This window comes from Octopus sinensis, linkage group LG14 (assembly GCF_006345805.1).
Source record: "Octopus sinensis linkage group LG14, ASM634580v1, whole genome shotgun sequence".
Lineage (NCBI taxonomy): Eukaryota > Metazoa > Mollusca > Cephalopoda > Octopoda > Octopodidae > Octopus > Octopus sinensis.
The window spans coordinates 66070022-66092521 of NC_043010.1; the positions used below are offsets into that span (position 1 = coordinate 66070022).

General features: G+C 39.2%; 1 protein-coding gene across 5 annotated transcripts in view; it reads left to right on the forward strand.

The window, feature by feature from the left end:
• Window positions 1-22500, forward strand: part of LOC115219243 (cytokine-dependent hematopoietic cell linker-like) — a 54863-nt gene that overhangs the window by 19460 nt on the left and 12903 nt on the right. The window contains exons 1-3 of one of the 5 annotated variants that reach the window (XM_036509146.1): window positions 12938-12995; window positions 15661-15772; window positions 17630-18039. In XM_036509146.1, the coding sequence (XP_036365039.1) occupies window positions 17806-18039 (234 nt within the window). In that variant the 5' untranslated portion in view covers window positions 12938-12995; window positions 15661-15772; window positions 17630-17805. Of the gene's footprint in view, window positions 1-12865; window positions 13000-15660; window positions 15773-15813; window positions 15880-17629; window positions 18040-22500 lie in introns of those variants that run through there. The other 4 variants (XM_036509147.1, XM_029789388.2, XM_036509148.1 and 1 more) reach the window with 4 other exon arrangements.

Here is a 22500-nt window from a genome sequence, read left to right on the forward strand (position 1 = left end):
AGCCAAACTCTTACAAAGAGTAGCGTACTGGTTGAGACGAGAGGGTCAGTAGGTGTCGTTGAGAGGTCGGTTGAGAACGCAGTGTGTTAGTTCGACGTTGAACTTGCAGCGAACCCGTAAGCTGTCGTAATGTCAGTTCTTCAAAGTACCGTGTTGGTCTCGTCACTAGAATGTAGTGGGGTTTCGATTCCCGTGCTCTCAATATATCGGATGCAGCTGGTGGTGTTTAACTAGCTAGAGGAGATGTCTTCTTGGAGTTAAGGAAAAAACCGCACTAAAGTTCGTTCGGGCGATAAAACAAGTGTGCTAACATGAGTGCTTAGTACAACGAAAAAACAAATGTACTGATAAGAGTGCTAAGTACAACGAAAAACAGGAGTGTCGTGTGCAAACGAATAACACTACGTAAAGAGTCGGGCAACAATTACGTTACAACATCTGGCAACGAGATGGCAACGGTATAAAAGTGGTGACGAAATATTCGAAGCTTGCGTCGGACGTAAATTTTTTTTTTTTTTTACATTAACATGGAAGATTAATTGGCTTGCGTGGTGCAGTTGCAAAAGCAACAACAACAGCAACAGCAGTTACAACAACAACAACTACAACAGCAACAACAACAATACCAACAGCTACTGGAAGTAATGATGAAGAAGTCTGAAAATGCTTCAGGTTCGTTCTCGTCAGACGGCGTAGCAAACTCAATTGGAGAATTTACTTATAACCCAGAAGGAGCTACTTTTTTCTACATATTATAGAAGGTACGAAGAAATCTTCAAAGAAGAATGTAAAAATTGGAATAACGAGAAGATGTGACTACTTTTAAGAAAGTCATCCCCTGTCGAACACGAACAATACTGTAATCATATTCTGCCGAAGAAACCAGACGAGATTTGTTTCCATGAAACAATTAAATCGTTATCGAGAATTTTCAGTGAAAGAAGTTCCCTGTTCAATACTCGGTGACAGGGTTTAAATTTAGTTTAAAAAGATGATGAAGATTACATCACCTATGCTGGGGTCGTTAACAGAGAGTGTAAAAAATTTAAACCAAGTGAATTAACCCCCGACTTGTTCAAATGTCTAATTTTTGTTCAAGATGTAATTTCAAGAAAAGATGTTGATATACGTTCCCGTATATTAACAAAATTAGAACAGGACCAAAAATTAACTCTACAGGCAGTGGTTGAAGAATGCCAGGGATTATAAATTTAAGACATGACGCGGATAAAATTGGAGGAAATGATTGCTCAGATACATGCGTGTCGACCTGAAACGGATAAAAAAAAAAGGAAACACGATCGTCATGACCAAATCCATGCTATGGGTGTGGAGGTTTACATTTTAGAAGTAATTATTCTTTAAAAAATTGTAAATGTTTTGAGTGTGAAAAATTGGACATAAAGGCGCGCATTGTATAGCGAAACAAAAAATAGGATCAAAAAAAAAAATTATAGAAAAAATTTATTGTTAACAAAAATTCTAAGGGAGGTTCTGTAAAGAAAATTTGTGTCCATAAAAATGAAGCTTTTAATCCTGACTACCTAGTTCCTACAGTGAAGCACGTCGGAGGGTCTGTGATGGTTTGGACAACCATTTCTTGGAATTCTCTTTGTCCAAACGTTGCCCTGCATGGTAGGATCTACAGCAATGATTATCTGAATATTTTGGGTAATCAAGTCCTTCCTATGGTCCGGACATAATTCCCTGATGGTGAGTGCAGCTTCTAGGATGACAATGCTCCAATACACATCACTCATGTGGTACGAAGAGTCTAGTAGTGAGCTACAACACATGGAGTGGACCCCGTCAATCTCCAGATCTTATTATTAAGCATCTGTGGTGCATCTTGGAGCGACAAGTTAGAAGTCGTTACCCTCTACCGTCGTGTCTGCAACAGCTGGAGCAGGTTTTGCAGGAAGAAAGAATAGCTCAAGATTCCTCTCAATGAAGTCAGGAAGTTGTATGAATCAATTCCTAGACACATCGAAGCCGTTCAGAAAGCTAAAGGAGGACCTACTCCATATCAAATAAATATTCATTGAATTTAACACGTGTTCCAATTGTTTTGTCCAAATCTTGTATATACATATATCTACACACACACACCACACACACACACACACACGCACACACAGACACACACACACGCACACACACGGCCATATATCGTATGAACAAAACAGGTTATGTGAGTATTAGATTTACGTAAGTCTTCACAGACTTAACGGTCATCAGATGTATCTGATAATGTTTGAGACAGTCTTTTTGTCAATTTTTTTTCTGCGCCGTGTCGTTAAATCTGACACTATTTCACTTCTTCCTCTCTGATTTTCTTCTCTTTTTCTTTCAAGTCTTCTGCTTCACCCCTTTTGAATCTCTCCCTCTTTTTATTTCAATGTCTCCCATTCACCTCTCTCTCTCTCTCTCTCTCTCTCTCTCTCTCTCTCTCTCTCTTTGATAATCAATATCTTTCCAGTTTTTTCCCTTTCGTCCCACCACTATATACTCTTTTTTAACTCTTTTACTTGTTTCAGTCATTTGACTGCGGCCATGCTGGAGCACCGCCTTTAATCGAGCAACTCGACCCCAGGACTTATTCTTTTGTAAGCCCAGTACTTATCATATCGGTCTCTTTTGCCGAACCGCTAAGTAACGGGGACATAAACACACTAGCAGCGATTGCCAAGCAATGCTAGGGGGACAAACACAGACACACAAACATATACACACACATACACATATATACATATACATATATACGACAGGCTTCTTTCAGTTTCCGTCTACCAAATCCACTCACAAGGCATTGGTCGGCCCGGGGCTATAGCAGAAGACACTTGCCCAAGATGCCACGCAGTGGGACTGAACCCGGAACCATGTGGTTGGTTAGCAAGCTACTTACCACACAGCCACTCCTGCGCCTATATCTAGCTTTTTCCTTCTCTCGCTTTTACCCTTATCCACCATCACTATCTCTGCACGTTCTCTTGTCCTCGTTCACTTCCATCAGCTCTTTCTCTCTCTCCTTCTCTCTCTCTCTCTCTCTCTCTCTCTCTCTCGTTCTTTCTATCTATATAGCTTTCTTTCGCTTTATACGTATATCTTTCTGTTTCTTTCTCTTCTCATTTCAATCTTCTTTTCTTTTTTCCTTCTCACTCACTCAATGTTTCTTTCATTAGTTTGTCTTCTTTTTCTCTCAACCCCAGTCCTCCTGTTCCTCCTCCACCTCCTCCTCCTCTTCCGCTTTTCTCACCACTTTCAAATAACTCTAACCTCTTTTTAGCTTCTTCCGTATTTTTTTTCCGTCCCTAAAAACTAACAATGACCAGGTAAACACATCAACAAACAACTACACTAAAAACGAAAGTCAAGAAACAAATGAAAACCAACCCCCATCACTACCACCATATTGTTGCAGTTCTTTTGTTGTTATTTTATCGCACAAGACAGAGAGAAAAAGAATGGCTTTATGTCCCAAGAAGGGAATTTCTCATGAATTATTTACAGAAGCCATATCAATAGCAATCATTTTCTCACATGAATTTCCAAGAGAGAACTGGACGAGAAGATGAGAGGCCTTTATACTCGATTGAACTTCTACCTTAGTAAAAATGACGGATCTTTTCACTTTGACCGGCAGATTTTTAAAATAATTTCTTTGTAACTAAACACTTTTAAACTTCGTATACTGGTAGATTGTGTCACATAAAACATCTTTTTCTCTTGGCGTTCTTGAGAAAATTCTGTAGTTTGTAAGCTATTTCTTGTTTAATTTCTCGTATTTCGGCAATTTCGACCAATCAATGACGTCTATTGAGGTGAATACAATAACTGCTGTTTATTTCGCCGATCAGGCGGCGAGCTGGCTGAATCGTTAGCACGCCGGACAAAATGTTTAGCAGCATTTTTCTGGCTTTACATTCCGAGTTCAAATTCCGCAGAGATCAACTTTGCATTTCATCCTTGCAGGGGTTTCATAAAATAAAGTACCAGCTAAAAACTGGATCTATGTTTGCGACTAGTCCCACCCCTACAGAATTTCAGGCCTTGCTCCTTTTGTAGAAAGAAATATGTTTTGCCCATCCCGCAGTAGAGATAAATGGCGCGGCTTCAGTGATATTTGAACCTGGAATGGAGAGAGGCGAAAAAGAATAAACAATGTACAAGTGCGGCGTTTCTATAAAATAAAGTTGGAAATTGTCTAAAACGCCAAAACCCGTAATTTCCTTGGATGTGTTTGTTTTAACCATTACGGTTTACCACTTTGCAACAACAACAACAACAACAAAAATGATTTTGCGAAATTGTTCAGTTTGACTTGAAAATTCTGTTTTAAACACCTGAAATTATGATTCTTTAAAAATATAACTTCCTAAATCTAAAAAGGCTTCTTTAAGAAATGGGTGAAACTGGAATATTCCGGTGGAGAGGGGAAGAAAGAGGTTACAATCAAATCCTCCCGTTTTTCTTTTTTCATTACACACACACACAATCTGTGATACTTAAAAAATATACATCCGAAGACGTTCTGGCTTTCGGCGCAGTCATGGCTGTCTGGTGAGAAGTTTGCTTCCCAAACACAATAGTTCCAGATTAAGTCCTACTGCGTGGCACTTTGTGTACCGTAAATCCTCGAGTATAATCCGCATTTTCCCCAAAAAATTTAACGGTCAAAATACCTGGTGCGTACTATATACGAGGTTAAAAATGAAAATTATTTTCTAAACAATGTCCGAGTCTCTAATTGCTGTCCAGCAATGTTTATTCAGACACATTTTGTAATATCGTACACGAAAATAATTTAAGCTAAGCCTGAAAGCAATGAAGTCCTAAAAGAATCATCCATAACTTGCAGTAAGCAACATTTATTAAACGTTATTACTGTTATTTCTTTATTTTCTGCAAACAAAATGCACAAAAAAGCTACATGTTTGCATTATGTTATATATATACAATAATAATAAAGGACGTTACAGTATACATTTTTACAAACCAAGGACGTCATATAGACCTCCTTGACTCAAGTTAGAGAAGGGGTGCGTATTATACACAAGGGTTAAGTTTTTCAGAGGTACAGCCCCCTAAAAATCCCCTGCGTATTATACTCAAGGGCAGACTATACTCGAGGATTTACGGTAGTTATCTGCTATTATAACCCCGGATTGACTAAGGTCTTGTGAGTGGATTTGCTAGAAGGAAACTGAAAAAAATAAGTACTAGGATAGACTCATTTGACTAAAAGGCTTCATGGTGATACCCCACCATGACATGAGTTCAATGATTGCAATACGTAAAAAAATAAAAGTATAACTGGGAAATTTCCGACTCTCTTGAACGAGACTTCCTAAAAATCTTGATACTCAAGTTGAACTTCCCGATGTTGAATCAACTATATTACATACGAAATAAAGAGAATAATCTTCGAGGATAAACGTTCCTACTATAGGCACAAGGCCTGAAGTTTCAGGGGAACGGGTTAACTGATTACACCGACCCCAGTGCTCAACCAGTTCTTATTTTATCGACTTCCAAAGGACGACAGGCAAAGTCAACCTCGGCAGAATTTGAACGAAGAACGTAAAGATGGGCGAAATGCTTAGCAGCATTTATTCAGTTCACATGATCTAACAGCACTTGGACATCTTCCTGGTGCGGCCAGAGAATAAAGGTGTCAACATATCGCAGCCATAGGGTTGGTTTTAGTGGTGTTGATCCTAAAGCCAAGTTCTCAAAGTATTCTATGTATATATTGACTATTATCGGCGACTAGCAGCATAGCCCGGCGTTGCCCGGGTATGTAAGAGCCCCTAGTAGGCAACGACTAATCCCAATGTAGTCCTTTCCCTCTAGGGAACGAAGGCGCATGTGTAGGTTGCAATGTCTTCTCTTCACTCGAATACTTCTGTGTATACGATGTTCCTAGCTGTCCCTTTGGGCGAAAACATGAAAACATCATTGTGCCTCCCAACGCGTGAACAGCCCACATAGAGTTGACCGTGGGCGAAGCATTGTTCGCCCAACTGTAACCCAGCGACTTGTAGCGTTTGGCCTTGGGATTTATTGATGGACATTGCGAAGCAGAGTTTAACAGGAAACTGAGAACGCTTGAAGAGGATTGGTAGGTCAGCGCCCGACGGTTGAAGGTGCATGCGTGGAATGAAGACATCCTCTCCCTTCCCACAACCGGTAAGTATTGCGGCCGTTATTAAATGTGGTGGCAAATGTTTCACTACCAGACGTGTGCCGTTGCACTGTTTAGGTGGAACCAAATTCCTGATGAGCATAATGGGCGCACCGACTTTTAACTTCAGGATGTGTGGCGGCAGGCCTGGCGGTTCAAGTGAATTCAGAAATTCAACAGGATAATCGGCAAGTTCGGCGGGGTCTGCTGTCCTATCTATAGATTTGTAGACGTGGACATCACCAGGAATAGCTTCAAGTAGCTGGATATTGATGAGTTGAGAGTTAAAAAGATCGAGTTGCGTCCCCTAGACAGTCTGTGGTTTGTGTTTCTGATTCTCGACACCATGTCGAATTTATCGATTTTTTTCAGAACTGGGGAAATTTTTCAAAATTTTCGCTGCGTTAGTTTTGAATTATGACATTGGGCTATGTGTGTGTCAAGTTTCATCAGAATCGGTTGAAAGCCGTGGTCAGGGTGAGGGTACAACCTGACAGACACACAGACAGACAAACTGTCGTTTATATATAGAGAGATAATGGCGAACCCATAGCTAAACCTTCTTCTTGCCAGGTAAAGCGATTTCAAATTTCCTCCCATTCAGATTCCACCCTCCGCCCCCGATATCTTGAAATCGCTCTCAGATTACCACCGGGAGTAATTTGAAATTGATTTCAAGTTATGCCCTACGATTTCAGATTACCCCCACCCAAAATACTCCCCCAAATGTTCGTCACCGAAGTAGCAAATATGAGAATCATTATTATGTTTATTATCATCATTTATTTTCTGCAACTTACTTAACTTAAAAATATAATTGCTAAAAAGTATAATTAACAAGAGCACCTGGAGAGAGCAAACCTCCGCCAATGCAACGCAAACTTCCTCTCAACGATTAACCGGAGATTATTATTAAAATGAGAATATCTTAACATAAACTCGACCGCTCTCACGAACGAGAATACTAAATGAACCCGACCGCTCTCAAAAATTAAATAAATAAAAAAAGGAAAAATAATCCAGAATCCTTGTCCGGTACCGGATCGATCCCAAAATCAGTTCGTGCCAGTCACGATGCCAAACATCCCTGAAAGTTTCATCCGAATCCATCCAGTGGTTCTTGAGATATTTTGTACATGGACAAACAAACAAACAAACAAACGCGACTGAAAACAGTACCTTAAAGCGGAGGTATACACCAGCATGCCTGGTCGCTACCTCAGAGGTAAGGGAGATAACTCTGAAAATCAAATTGTTTTTAAAATTAAATGCAGGCGTAGTGGGAAGTGTGTCCGATGTATCGTCTCGTGTGTGTGTATGTATGTGTGTGTGTGTGTGTGTGTGTGTGTGTGTGTGTGTGTGTGTGTGTGTGCGTGTGTGTGTGTGTGCATGTTTGGACCCAGACTATCACCATCAATCGCTGCTACAAACAGCACCACCTTCACGAGACAAGAAAGCCTCTACATGTCACTCGATCTACTAAAAATAGCAGTCAAATCTCACTCAAACCGCTTTCTACCGTCTTAAAAAAAGGGAGGCGCTGGGGAACACGTTGAACATTGTAATTCTGGAGATTATAATAATTTTCGGGAAATGGTCATGGCTAACATATTTTCAATCTGAGGTTTTCTCGATCGGGCCTGAAAATGAGTTGGAAACAATAACATCGCCGACCACCACCACCACCACCACAGCTACGGCTATTACCGATCATTGTTACACCACCACCACAACAACAACCACAACCACCACCACCACCACCACCACAACAACAGCAACAACAACCACAACTGCCACTAATATCATCATCATCATTATCTGCACAAGCCAAGTTCTCACCAGTAAACTCGACTATACAATAAGGAAGTGAACTATTTGTTTCGTCTCTATAATTCACACACATACACACACACAGAGGTAGGTCGGTGGGTATGTAGGTAAGTAGGTAGGTAAGTAGGTAGATAGGTAGGTAGGTAGGTAGGTAGATAGATAGAGAGAGAGAGAGAGAGAGAGAGAGATAGGTTGACAGGTAGATAAATACACGCACATACATATACATGTATAAACAAATATACATTTACACATACACGTACATGAATACGTGCATATATGCATATATATGCATGAAAATGTGTATGTATATGTTGTATATATATATATATATATGTGTGTGTGTGTGTGTGTGTTTATAATGTGTGTGTGTGTATACATAATAATAATAATATTAGGGAGTATAGCTCCAAACTTACAAGGAAAAATTCGATTACGTATTAAATCAAATTTCACAGTATAAATATATAAAATATGAATTAGAGATAAAATCACTGTTATGCAACTCAAACAGGGATAGACATAAACCAATACATAAATAACAAATAATATTAGTTGCTTATTTATTTAACTATTATCATTAACCTGAAGATTGACTATAATTTTAGTTTGAATCTATTTCAATTGAATTTAAACTTAATTGTAATTCGAATTTAAGTATAGCCATGAAACGTACGTACTGGTTTTACTTATATTATATTTATCATTCTTTTTATACTTGTTGAAAAAAAAAGTTATATTATATATATATATATTATATGCCCTTCATGAAAATTAACATGCCAAAATTTTCATCAGACAAGGACGATTTCTTGGCACTTAAGATGTCCTTGCCCATGGAAAATACACGTTCAGTTGCTGCACTGGAAGGGATGTATTGAACTTGATGAACAACTCCACTAACACTTGCTCACTCAAGAAGGCAGCATCTGTCAGTAGATCTTTAGAGTTGGTCTCCAACCTGGTCTTTACTAAATTCTGGGCCTTGTCCTTCAGTGACCTGTGGCTTCCGATCTCTTTTTGTTGGGTGACACTACTGAAAAAGTCATCCTCCACCTCTTCATTGTTGCCGCCCACTTCCTCAGACTGCCGTCTCGTGGCCTCCTCAACGTTATCCTCCATGCTTCTCTTCGCTTTGGTGAACTTGGTGTTGTCATACCTATCCAACCAGACGAGGCGAAACCTGGTGTGGAAGGCAGCAGCCAGTTTGCATTCCACATCATCCAGGAGGGTCGTAAATCTTTTGTCGATGTCTCCCAAAACTGCGTCGACCAAGGGGCCAAAACTGCATCGACCAAGGGGCTGCAGTAGACGAGTTTGGGATTAACGGACTTAAGTTAACGGAAGTTAATTAGTCCGATAATGATTTTCAAAGCTAAATCGTTAATGGAAATGTTAACTTCGTTAATTAACGATTAACATACTTGCGCCCAGCTCTGTATGTGTGTGGTGTATATATATATATATATATATATATAATATATATATATATAAATGGGGGGAGACCGGATGGGATTACGTACGTAAAGGCTTTAGTTTTATAGCGTATCGTCAGATCCCAAAAACTTGTTGGCCCATGGAATGTGTGTGTGTATGTATGTATGTATGTATGTACATTCATACATACATACATACATACATACATACATACATACATGCATACATACATACATGCATGCACACGTGCATACGTACGAACGTGTGTAAGTATATGTATTTCACTGGTTCCCAGACTTGTTTTACACGCGTCACACTTCAAAGCAAAATAGAAAGAAGTCGGTGCATTAAGGCAATAAAGTAAAACAAAAAAATTGCACTAACAAAAGGGTATTCATATATTTTAACCAATAACTATATGTAATTTTAACTGCAAAAAATTATCGAGTATTAAGTTCTTTGGCAATCTTTCGTCTCTAGTAGACCTTTCCGTCGATTTCCGTAAAATTTTTTTTTTTTTTATATAGGCTTGCGGGAACTTTTGAAGTAATGAGAGCGAAAGAGACTAAGAGAAAGCGATTGTATGACGAGGGAAGTTCTTTTGAAGTTACCGTGCATGGCAAGCATTGATGGACATGTGTGTGTGTGTGTGTGTGTTTGATGGGGTATGGGAGACAGACAGTATGTTGTGTAAGTGAAGTGCTTCTGTTAGTGTGTGTGAAGAGACAGAGTAATGTGTGAAAGAGAGAGATAACTGAAATTTTTTACTCGGTGTATGTGTATATGTATGTAAATTACTTCAAAAGTTCCCGCAAGCCCATATGTAAAAAAAAAATTTTTACGGAAATTGACGGAAAGGTCTACTAGAGACGAAAGATCGCCAGTTCTTTATTACATAAATAATCGTAAAATGTTATTGAATAAAGAAAACTATTTGTTTGAAAATTCGTCATATAAAGGCGGTACGTCTATTTATTTGGTCATTTGTTTATTTATTCTAAACTTGTTTTGTGAATTCTGTTATTTATGAACTCTAACATCACAGAAGTATTTCGATCAGCTACTGCCGTTTCTTTTCCCAACAATGTCGCAAATACTGTTTATATATATATATTTTTTTTAATATCTAAATGGAAAAAAAATTTTCTGTTTTACGGAAAATGGAGGCAGCAAAATGTTCAAACTTGAAATTTTTCTAAAAAAAAAAAAAAATTGTTGTTTTACCGAAAAAGGTTTAATAAAATGCTGATATATTTATTTAGACATTGCAGGATTAAAACAAGTTACCTTTAACCTCTACAGATGCAAGAGGTGCTTGAAGTGGTGGCCATTAGCATCCAGACACTTATTAGATTAATACAAAGTTACCTTTAACTTTTTCGCCTTTTTTTATGGCTTGACAATTTCACGGATTCATGATGAGTTCGAAACACAGGGTACTTTGCATGATGTGCAGAAAGGGAAATCCAGCTGATCTCTTACAGTAACAAGTGCTTCTTCCTCGGCTATGGTGTTGAAACATTTCACACACGCGCCATTGAAGTCTACCACACAGTACAAGTATGCAACGCATTGTTAAAAGAGCTAAGTGGAAAGTTTGTATCTCAAGATTATTACATGCAGTTATCGGCGACTGTCCTGATAAAAGAATCTAGTTTTGTGAGTGGTTTCAACACATAGAAGGCAATGACGAAAAGTTTGAAAGGACGATTGCATGCTCTGATGAAGCACGATTAGCTAAATGGAAGTGAACTGACATATTTGTGTTTACTGGGCACCAGAAAATCCTTGCTTGCATGTGGACAAAGCAGTTGATTTACCGGGGATTTATGTCTGGTGTGGAGTGCCATCAAGAGGTCTCATTGCATCATTTTTCTTTGAAGGTACTTTTACTGATCAAGCGTACCTAGACATGCAGTGCACGTCCATTTTACCAGCCAGGCATGCACTTTATGACGGTGATGAATTTTTCTGTCAAGACTGCCACACTTTTGCCGAGACGTGCGAGCTTACCTGGATGAGAATTTACAAGAACACTGGATAAGAATCTTCCACACATTCTTCTAATATAACACCTGCAGACTTTTATTTGTGGGGCACCTTAAACAATGTTGCATATCGCAGAAAACCGGAAACAGTGATGGCCCTTTGGAAAGAAACTAAAAAAGAATGTGTAGCAATCTCTCCGGACATTTTGGACCAACATTGCTCAAGCAGAAGTTCGCCATACTAATAAGTCACCAGAAGCTAATGGTCACCACTTTAAGAAACACTTGTAATTGTAGAGGTTAAAGGTAACTTGTATTAAAGGCGGCGAGCTGGCAGAAACGTTAGCACGCCGGGCGAAATGCTTAGCCGTATTTCGTCTGCCGTTACGTTCTGAGTTCAAATGCCGCCGAGGTCGACTTTGCCTTTCATCCTTTCGGGGTCGATAAATTAAGTACCAGTTACGCACTGAGGTCGATGTAATCGACTTAATCCGTTTGTCTGTCCTTGTTTGTCCCCCTCTATGTTTAGCCCCTTGTGGGTAGTAAAGAAATAGGCATTTCGTCTACCGCTACGTTCTGAGTTCAAATGCCGCCGAGGTCGACTTTGCCTTTCATCCTTTCGGGGTCGATAAATTAAGTACCAGTTACGCACTGAGGTCGATGTAATCGACTTAATCCGTTTGTCTGTCCTTGTTTGTCCCCCTCTATGTTTAGCCCCTTGTGGGTAGTAAAGAAATAGGCATTTCGTCTACCGCTACGTTCTAAGTTCAAATTCCGCCGAGGTCGACTTTGCCTTTCATCCTTTCGGGGTCGATAAATTAAGTACCAGTTACGCACTGGAGTCGATATAATCGACTTAATCCGTTTGTCTGTCCTTGTTTGTCCCCTCTATGTTTAGCCCCTTGTGGGTAGTAAAGAAATAGGTATTTCATCTACCGCTACGTTCTAAGTTCAAATTCCGCCGAGGTCGACTTTGCCTTTCATCCTTTCGGGGTCGATTAAATAAGTACCAGTTATGCACTGGAGTCGATATAATCGACTTAATCCGTTTGTTTGTCCTTGTTTGTCCTCTCTGTGTTTAGCCCCTTGTGGGTAGTAAAGAAATAGGTAACTTGTATTAATCCTGCAATGTCTGAATAAATTTAATATCAAAATATTTCTACACGTTTCCTTTTTTGAAGTATGTGCGAGCGTGTGTGTATACATTAATACATATGACAGAGTAGTTAAAAATGACTACATCTATGAATTATATAAAATATAAAATATTAATTATACAAAACAACTAATTTAATTAATTGCTTACACAAGGGCGTCGAACAAATGAATTATCAAACGAACAGAAATTACTTTCATACAGGTTTTTTCAGAATTCACAGCGCTTTCACTCATATCTTTAAAAATAAAACATCTTTCCCATAGATATTTTAGGAAAGGCTTCAACCTTGTATTACATCTGACGTTACTAGATGTGTAACACAAAAGAATTACTATAGAGTGTAGTTAAGGAGTTCAGACTATATATTTTTGACCTTCTGAAGTAGCTAATACTGAAGGTAAGTGACAGAATGCCGCCATACTGAAATTGTTTTCCATCGCTACATAAAAACTGCTGCACCTAATTTTTTTTCTTTGTATTTAAAGCGGTTTTCACCTTTTCATTTTATTTTATTTTGTATTGCTTCCTATACTGAAAACTTCATAAAAGAGACAGAGAAAAAAGAGAAATATTGAGGGAAGGGAGTACATGTGTCTTGTTATTATATCGAAAAGAAGGTGGTCGATATTTCGTACCCTCATCACAGGCGCTGTTGTTTCTCTGGAGATCAGACTATAATTTCTTAATTCGCGCTGGTTCATAGCGAAGACAACAGGGTTTATAACAAGTGAGGTTCAACTGGTATACCGGTCCGGCGCCCGGAGAGCTAGGGAGAACCTTGATAACTATCCACCGGACCTCTCCCCCAAAAGACAAAAAAAAACCCAAAATTACAGCTATTTGAATTTTAAAGTTTTGAGAGAATACTCCTCTTTTCTAGACACAAAAATGGTCTTATGTGTGTTGCCAAATTTCTGTTAGAGGAATTGCGTTCAAGTCTATGAACCGAGGCAATACTGGATTTAGATGAAGAGTGTTTCTGGACTATTCCCCTTGTGGGGGCCCCTCACTATATCCAGTCCTCACCAGTAGATATAATTCTATATATTGCTTGAAGTACTCTAGATTTTGAGACCCTAAGCTTCGTTTCTGGCAAATCTGTTAGTAAATTCAACTCTGAACCTAAGGATTATATCGGAGTTTTTGAAATGGCTAACGCAACCTTATGGGGAAAGAAAAGGGCGCGAAATTGAGGACCAAAAATGTGTAAAATCTAACTTGAAAAAAAAAAAAAGATCAGAATCGTAATTTCTGTTACAAAAAACATGGAAAACGCAGGAAAACTAAAATATAAAGAAGATTGTGGGGAACCTCTTTCAATTCTATATTCGTTTCTTCCCCCACGAAGTACAGATAATCATTCCAAAACTCTACCTTGATTGCAATGTACCCCAACTCCCAATGTATTATTCTTTAATAAAAAGAAACCCTTCAGGTGCTTCCCATTCTATATCTACCTACGTATTTTTTCTAATGTCTCCCAAAGGAAAAAAATCATCACGCCCTCTTAACATTTCTGTGACAATTTTGTTTAACATGATGGACTGGCGACTTCATAAGTATAAGGGATTGACATTTAGAATTCTTGAATTCTTTTAAGATGTTTATCCAGAAGCGAATGTTGGCATTTGTTCTTGTTAGAATAGGTTTTAATGGCAGAAACGTTAGCACGCCGGGCGAAACGCTTAGCGATATTTCGTCTGTCTTTACGTTCTGAGTTCAAAGTCCACCGAGGTCGACTTTGCTTTTCATCCTTTCGGAGTCGATAAAATAAGTACCAGTTGCGTACTAGGGTCGATCTAATCGACTGCTCCCCTCCTCCCCCAAAATTTTGGACCTTCTGCCTAGAGTAGAAAAGAATTGTTAGCACGCCGGACGAAATACAGAACGACGTTTCTTCTGGCACTGAGTTCACATTTTGCCGAGGACGACTACCTTGCTTTTCATCAAATCGAAATCGATAAAATAAGTACCAGTCACGCACTGGGATCAATGTAATGGACTATTCCTTCCCACGAAATTTCAGGCCTTGTGCCTATAGTAGAGAGGATTCTTGTTATTAATAATAATAATAATAATAATAATAATATAATAATCATAATAATAATAATAACAACAACAACACTCTCTATCTTCTAAACATCAGAGATTCGGAATCTATATACAATTTTCCTTACAATAATTTTTTTTTTAAATGAGAAACTGATAGGGGTTAGTGTGTTTCTAACTGCAGTATTATATATATATATATATATATATATATAAATATATATATATATAAATATATATATATATATATATACACACACGCATGTATATATACATGTAGATGTAGGTACGTACATATATGTTTGTATGTATGCATATATTTTATTTATTACACTATATATATATATGCATACACATATATATGCACACACACACATCTCTCTCTCTCTCTCTCTCTATATATATATATATATATATATATATATACAGAGAGAGAGAGGGATATGTGTGTATGTATGTATGTATGTATTTATATGTATATAAATTAGAGAAGAACCACCATTAATCCATTCAACAATGATATACTTAAATCATACCATATAGAAAAATATAATTACCTAAAACTAAATAAAGTACTAAATAATAAATAAATAGTATATAATTAGTAAATAGACTATGTGCGTTTCTTGGCTATATTTAAATTATATATATATGTATGAGTATATGTATGTATGTATGTATGTATGTATGTATGTATGTATGTATGTATGTATGTATGTATGTATGTACATACGTACACACACCCACGTCTTTTGCTTTGGGACTTTATTTTTATCCTTAATAAACTGTAACCTAAAATAACATCCTTTGTTTCCCCATAAATTTTCGGAAAAGGGGAAACAGCTATAACTTCCAAAGTGTAAACAAACTACATTTTTATGCACTTCAAACAACAAAAGTACCACAAACGAAACCCAACCCCTCCCCGTTATTAACCCTTTATCAGATTTTAATTAAAAATAACAATAATAATAATCATTAAATAATGAAAACCTTTTATTTTTTTTTATTAGAAAAAAATGGCGTAACAAGAACGTTATAGAGTGGTTAAAAATATTCACACTGAAGCAAATAGGTGACGAGAATTTTCCATATCAAATAGAAATATTCAATAGCATTGAATTGGTAAGTTTTTGTTGAGAATGTTGTAACACGGGTCTGTAGAGTTTAGAACAAAGCAAGGACTGTTCTGCTACGTTGGACATATGTTATCAGCTGTCATCATGTCAGATGTAAACGTTTATAAAATATGCTTGATATATCAAATTCTGATTAATATTTTATACTGCATAGTCAATCTGTTTGTCTATTTGCCATTCTATCTATCTATCTATCTATCTATCTATCTATCTATCTATCTATCTATCTATCTATCTATATCTATCTATCTATCTATCTTACTATCTATCTATCTTATATCTATCTATCATCTATCTATCTATCTGTCTGTCTGTCTGTCTGTCTGTCTGTCTATCTATCTATCAATCTATCTATCTCTCTCTCTCTCTCTACCTCTTTTCTCTCTCTCTCTCTCTCTATATATATATATATATATATATATACCAGAGTAAACACATAAATGTGAAACAAGGTGGAATAAAGAGTACTCAAATACCAGGGGTATAGTATCCGAGTAATAGGTTTTGTTGAATTTCTGCTGCTTTTAAATAAAGTATATATATATATATATGTGTGTGTGTGTGTCTGTTTACCTGTATTTTATCTGTCTTTCTCTTTATCCATCTATTTGTCTATCTATCTGTCTGTCTCTGCCTGCCTACCTATATAACTACCTATGTATCTGTTTGTGTCTATCTATCAACAGGTTTGTCTATATCTATACGTCTGTCTGTGTATCTATCTACATAATTGTCTATTTCTACATGTCTGCCTATGTTTATCTATCTATCTATCTATCTATCTATCTATCTATCTGTCGCATTGCTCTCAAGCAACTATGCCATCCCGGGTCGACCCTGAATGACTGCAGCAGAACCAAAGCATTATATAGGGAATTAATGGAGGGGAGGTACAACAATGATCTCAGGGCGGACCTGGGCGTCGACAAGGAATACCTGACCCGCCTGTTCAAGAAGACTTTTGGGCCAGGCCCTAGGGACAATTTCCAGAGATCCCTGGCCTGGCAGTGCTATTGAGAAGCACTACCCATTCGGTATAAGATCTACAAGCATGGCTTGAGAAACACAGGGCCAACCTGCCCGAGATGCAGTCAGAGTGACGAAACCATTCTGCATGCACTTGTACAGTGTCCCACCATTTCCGACTTGTAGACCTATGTCGAATGACTGCTGTCACGTGCAGGATGAGCCAGTTTATCAACCGAGTCTATCATGAATATTATCGCGCCTCCTTCCTTGAAACGGGAAAGAAGAGCCATTTTCATCGTACTTGTGGCTATGGCAAAAGAATGTGTATGGTGGTCGCATCTGAAAGCCCTAGAGTCAAACACTTTCCTCTCTGGTCAATCTCTCATCAACTTCAAGTATCACTTGAAGAGGAAGGTGAGAGTAGAGAGGGAAGTTTTGTCTAGTGAATGTTTCACAAAAAGATGGGTGAATGAAGCAAGGATGGCAAGTGAGAATGACGGAGCCACCTTGAGAATAATCCTATGAACCAAAAAAAGAAGGGAAAAAAAGAGAGACACTTACTGTAATGTGTTTTTTTGCATGTATTGCCCAAGGTTACCGTGGTCTTTTCCGTAGGCTTTTCTTTCCACGGATAAACCTAATCTGTTTCCCCTTTTTACATTATGACATTTCTGTTATACACGATCCCTATTGATCGGCCTTTTTATTTTTCCACGATCTCTTTTGATCGAAATTCTACCTGACCCTTTTTTTTTTTCTCCTTCTCAAAAAGAAAAGCTCTACTTTGTATTTTGTCCCCTCTGTGTTCGGCCCTGTTCTGTTTGTACTAAAGGTTATACATATTTCACAGTTGTCCGTCTGCTTGTCTTTCCAGAAGGATGGAAGACTTTGGGGAGTCAGTACCACACCTCAGTCGACCATTGATAAAAGTATCCATAGCACAAATACCAATCCCAGAGGTACCGTCACCAGAGGTATTAATACCGCCATCACCAACACATGCGATGCCGTCTCCACTAGTATTCACACCAGGGATACAAATGGAACAGCATGAGCCAACACAAGATGCACTCGTCACCACAGATACCAGTACCACCACCACTACCACCATCATCAGGGGTACCGTTATTACAAGTGTCCAAACCAGAACCACCACCAGCACCACCAGTACCACCAACACCACCACTACCACCACGACAGGCACCAGGGATACCATCATCACAAGAACCGAATTCATCACCAACAGCAACGCTAGAGGTACCACCAGGAGAAATACCGACACCGGTAAGTTCTTTTATAAATGTATTGTCAATTAAAGAATAACTCTTCTTGTATGTGTTGAAGGTGGTGGTGGTGGTGGTGGTGGTGGTGCTAGTGGTGGTATGGTGCTGGGGGGGGGGGTAGTGGTGGTGGTGGTATGGTGCTGGTGGTGGAGGTGGGGGGATAATGGTGGTGGTGGTAGTGGATGAGGAGGTGGTGGTGGTGGCGATGGTAGTGGTGGCGGCGGTGGTGGTGGAGGTGTTGGCGGTGGTGGTGTTGGCGGCAGTGGTGGTGGTGGTGGTGGTGGTGGTGGTGGTGGTGGTGGTGTTCATGCTGTTGTTGTTGATGTTGTTTAGCCCTGGTCAGCCTTGACCAAGAAGAAAGACTATAATCAAAGGGTGTTCCGGAACTGTGACCACCCCATCCCTTCTTCCTCCCTCCCTCCCTCCACAACATTATCTAATGTGTCTACTGTTTCGAAGACCATACGGTGTGATTTGAGGGAGATTTGACTGCTGCTTCTAGCAAATCAAGTGACCATCTTGACCAATGGTGTCATTGCTGTTTGTTCCAAGGTGGCAGCATCATTAGCACACCAGGTGAAATACTTAACGGTATTTTGACTGCCACTATGTTCTGAGTTCAAATTCCGCCGAGGTCAACTTTGCCTTTCATCCTTTCGAGGTCGATTAAATAAAGTACCAGTTACGCACTGGGGTCAATGTAATCAGCTTAATCCCTTCCCAAAAGCTGTCCTTGTGGCGAAAATTTGAAACCATTGTTGTTTGTTCCCTTCTCGAGCCATCCCTGGCTCATTAGGGCCGATTTTTCTGGTTTTGTTGGCGTATAGGCGCAGGAGTGGCTGTGTGGTAAGTAGCTTGCTAACCAACCACATGGTTCCGGGTTCAGTCCCACTGCGTGGCATCTTGGGCAAGTGTCTTCTACTATAGCCCCGGGCCGACCAATGCCTTGTGAGTGGATTTGGCAGACGGAAACTGAAAGAAGCCTGTCATATATATGTATATAATATATATATGTGTGTGTGTATATGTTTCTGTGTTTGTGTTTGTCCCCCTAGCATTGCCTGACAACCGATGCTGGTGTGTTTACGTCCCCGTTACTTAGCGGTTCGGCAAAAGAGACCGATAGAATAAGTACTGGGCTTACAAAGAATAAGTCCCGGGATCGATTTGCTCGACTAAAGGCGGTGCTCCAGCATAGCCGCAGTCAAATGACTGAAACAAGTAAAAGAGTAAAAGAGAGAGTAAAGAGTATAGGTTCCCCCCCACCTGGATGGGATGCCAGTCCATTGCAGGTGAGCTACAAGATGCAGGAGGAAAGAGTGAGAGAAAGCTGTGGCGAAAGAGTCAGCAGAAGTTTGCCATTACCTCCTATTGGATCCGCGTGGAGCTTAGGTGTTTCACTCATAAACACACACATCGCCCGGTCTGAGATTTGAACCCATGATCTCTCGACACTACGCCATGTGCCTCCACTTGATCAGTGGTACTCAACCATTTTTTTTTACCTCTGGACTCCTTTAATTCTTAGTTTACTCTCCTGGACCTACATAGTCATTTGTTGTATATATATTTTTTAAAAAAGGGTCTTCTTGTACCTTTATAATTAAATATTATGAAATGTATAAAAAAAAGTCGTTAAAATGTGTTTTTTTTTTACTTGTATTAGTCATTTGATTGTGGCCATGCTAGAGCACCGCCTTTAGTCAAACAAATCAACCACAGGACTTATTCTTTGTAAGCCTAGTACTTATTCTATCGACCTCTTTTGCTGAACTGCTAAGTTACAGGGATGTAAACACACCAACATCAGTTGTCAAGTGATGGTGGGGGGGACAAACACAGACACACAAACACACACATGCACACACACACGCATATATATATATATATATACGATGGGCTTCTTTCAGTTTCCATCTACCAAATCCACTCACAAGGCTTGGGTTGGCCCAAGGCTATAGAAGAAGAAACTTGCCCAAGGTGCCACGCAGTGGGACTGAACCCGGAACCATGTGGTTGGGAAGCAAGCCTTTGCCACACAAAAGTGTAACCAATTTATTGCAGATAAATTTTAACAGCAAAATCTTATAAGGACCTCTGAGGGCCAAATGAACCCATAAAGGCCATGTAGATGCCCAAAGGCCACATGGGCTCTCAACAACCACATGGGCCCCTTGATCCTTATGGACCCTGGTTGGAAACCACTGATTTAGATCTTTGTTTGCATGCTGTTATTATTGTTATTGTTGTTGTTATTTGGCCCCCACCCCCAAGGCAGCCTTGATCCAGCAGATTTAGGATAAAGACATTCCAGCTGTGATCATCCTGTCTTTTATTCAGGCATAGTGTATCAAGGACTACTTTTTCGAATGTCCTTTCATTTGTAAGACACAGTATGAAAGAAATTTAGCTGCTATTTCACATGTAGAAATTCCTTCGTCGTCGTCGTTGTTGTTGTTGTTGTTGTTGCTGCTGCTGCTGCTGCTGCTGTTGTTGCTGCTGCTGCTGCTGCTGTTGTTGTTGCTGCTGCTGCTGCTGTTGTTGTTGTTTAACCCTAGGTCAGTCCTAATCCAGCAGACTTATTATCAAAAGGCTTTCCAGCAATGACCCTCCCTTACCTTTTCTTTTGAAGCCGGTGCTGATGCCGTGTAAAAGGCACCCAATCCCCTCTGTAGTGGTTGGCATTAGGAAGGGCATCCAGCCACAAAAACCCAAGCCAAAACAGACAGTGGAACTTGATGCTCTTGATCCTTTGTTTATTCAGCATCTCTGAGATGATGTGAGGAAAGGGGAAGTTCTCCTTGAACCAGTGCCCTATCATGAACACTAACAACAGAATGAACCCCAACTAGAGGCACCTTAGGGTCCTGGCAATGTTGTTAAACCAATCAATAAATCAACTCTACAACCCAAAGACCCCGAACACAATTTTTTCCTAAAATCAACTTATATTGTTTTCCAATACCAATGAATATTGATCACTATTAGGAAATGATATTGGTTCTTAAAATCAATACATAATAATTACCAACATCATCATCATCATCATCATCATCGCTTGACGTCCGTTCTCCATATCGGGGATCTGGGAAGCCAGAAGGCTGCACCAGGCTCCAGTTTTATCTGGCAATGTTTCTACAGCTGGATGCCCTTCCTAACGCCAACCACTCCGTGAGTGTAGTGGGTGCTTTTTACGTGCCACCCGCACAGGTGCCAGGCAAGGCTGGCAACGGCCACGGTCGGATTGGTGTATTTTACGTGCCAATTGATTTATATTGAAGGTGTTTATGAGCCATTTAAAAAACACACAAAAGTCGTTAGATTCTCTTCACCATTTAAATTTAATTTGTCAAAATATTTTCAGCGCTTTCAAACCAAACCGCAACCTGTTCACTGAGAAATTGCATGCTGCATCTCGGAATTTTCTCAGCAAACAGGTTGCGGTTGAAAAGTGACGAAAATATCTTGACAAATTAAAATATAAATGCTGAAGTGAATCTAATGGTTTTTGTGTGTTTTTTTTAAATGGCTTATAAACACGGTCCACACTGCAATTGTTTTTGTTTCAGTACACGTTCTCAGATCAAGTCACTTGCTATGCAAGTACATCTCTGTAATTGATTTATATTATCTTCTAAGATCAAACTATACTGAGTTCTAAGATTGACTTCTGTTGTTTTCTAAGATTAGAATATATTAATTTTTCTTCATATTGATTTTTAAGATCAATTTACATTCACTCTTATATTGATTGTGAAAACTTACTTCTATTTTTTTTTTTACACATTCAAATCGAAATCAAATTCGATGACTGGCATCCATGCCAGTGGATGCTAAGAGCACCATTCGAACATGATCATTGCCAGAGCAGCTAACTGGCTTTCATCCCAGTGACACATAAAAGGCACCATTCGAACGTGATCATTACCAGTGTCGCCTTACTGGCACTTGTGCCAGTGGCACGTGAAAAAACATTCAAGCGAGGGCATTGCCAGTGCCGCTGGACTGGCTCCTGTGCAGGTGGCACATAAAAACCACCGTTTGAGTGTAGCCGTTGCCAGTACCATCTGACTGGCCTACATGCCGGTGGCATGTAAAAGCACCCACTACACTCTCGGAGTGGTTGGCATTAGGAAGGGCATCCAGCTGTAGAAACTCTGCCAGATCAGATTGGAGCCTGGTGCAGCCATCTGGTTCGCCAGTCCTCAGACAAATCGTCCAACCCATGCTAGCATGGAAAGCAGATGTTAAGCGATGATGATGATGATGATGATAAACTGTATGAATTTCAAAAATCAACTTACAGTAATTTATAATCTTTTAATCCATATTGTAGGTTTCATTATTAATCCTTTTTATTATCATATTTTTATTAAAATACACATTTTTCTTTTCACTTAATTCCAAAAATAATGAAGAATACAGAGAAATAATTTTCTCATTATCAAGCTGATTATTATTT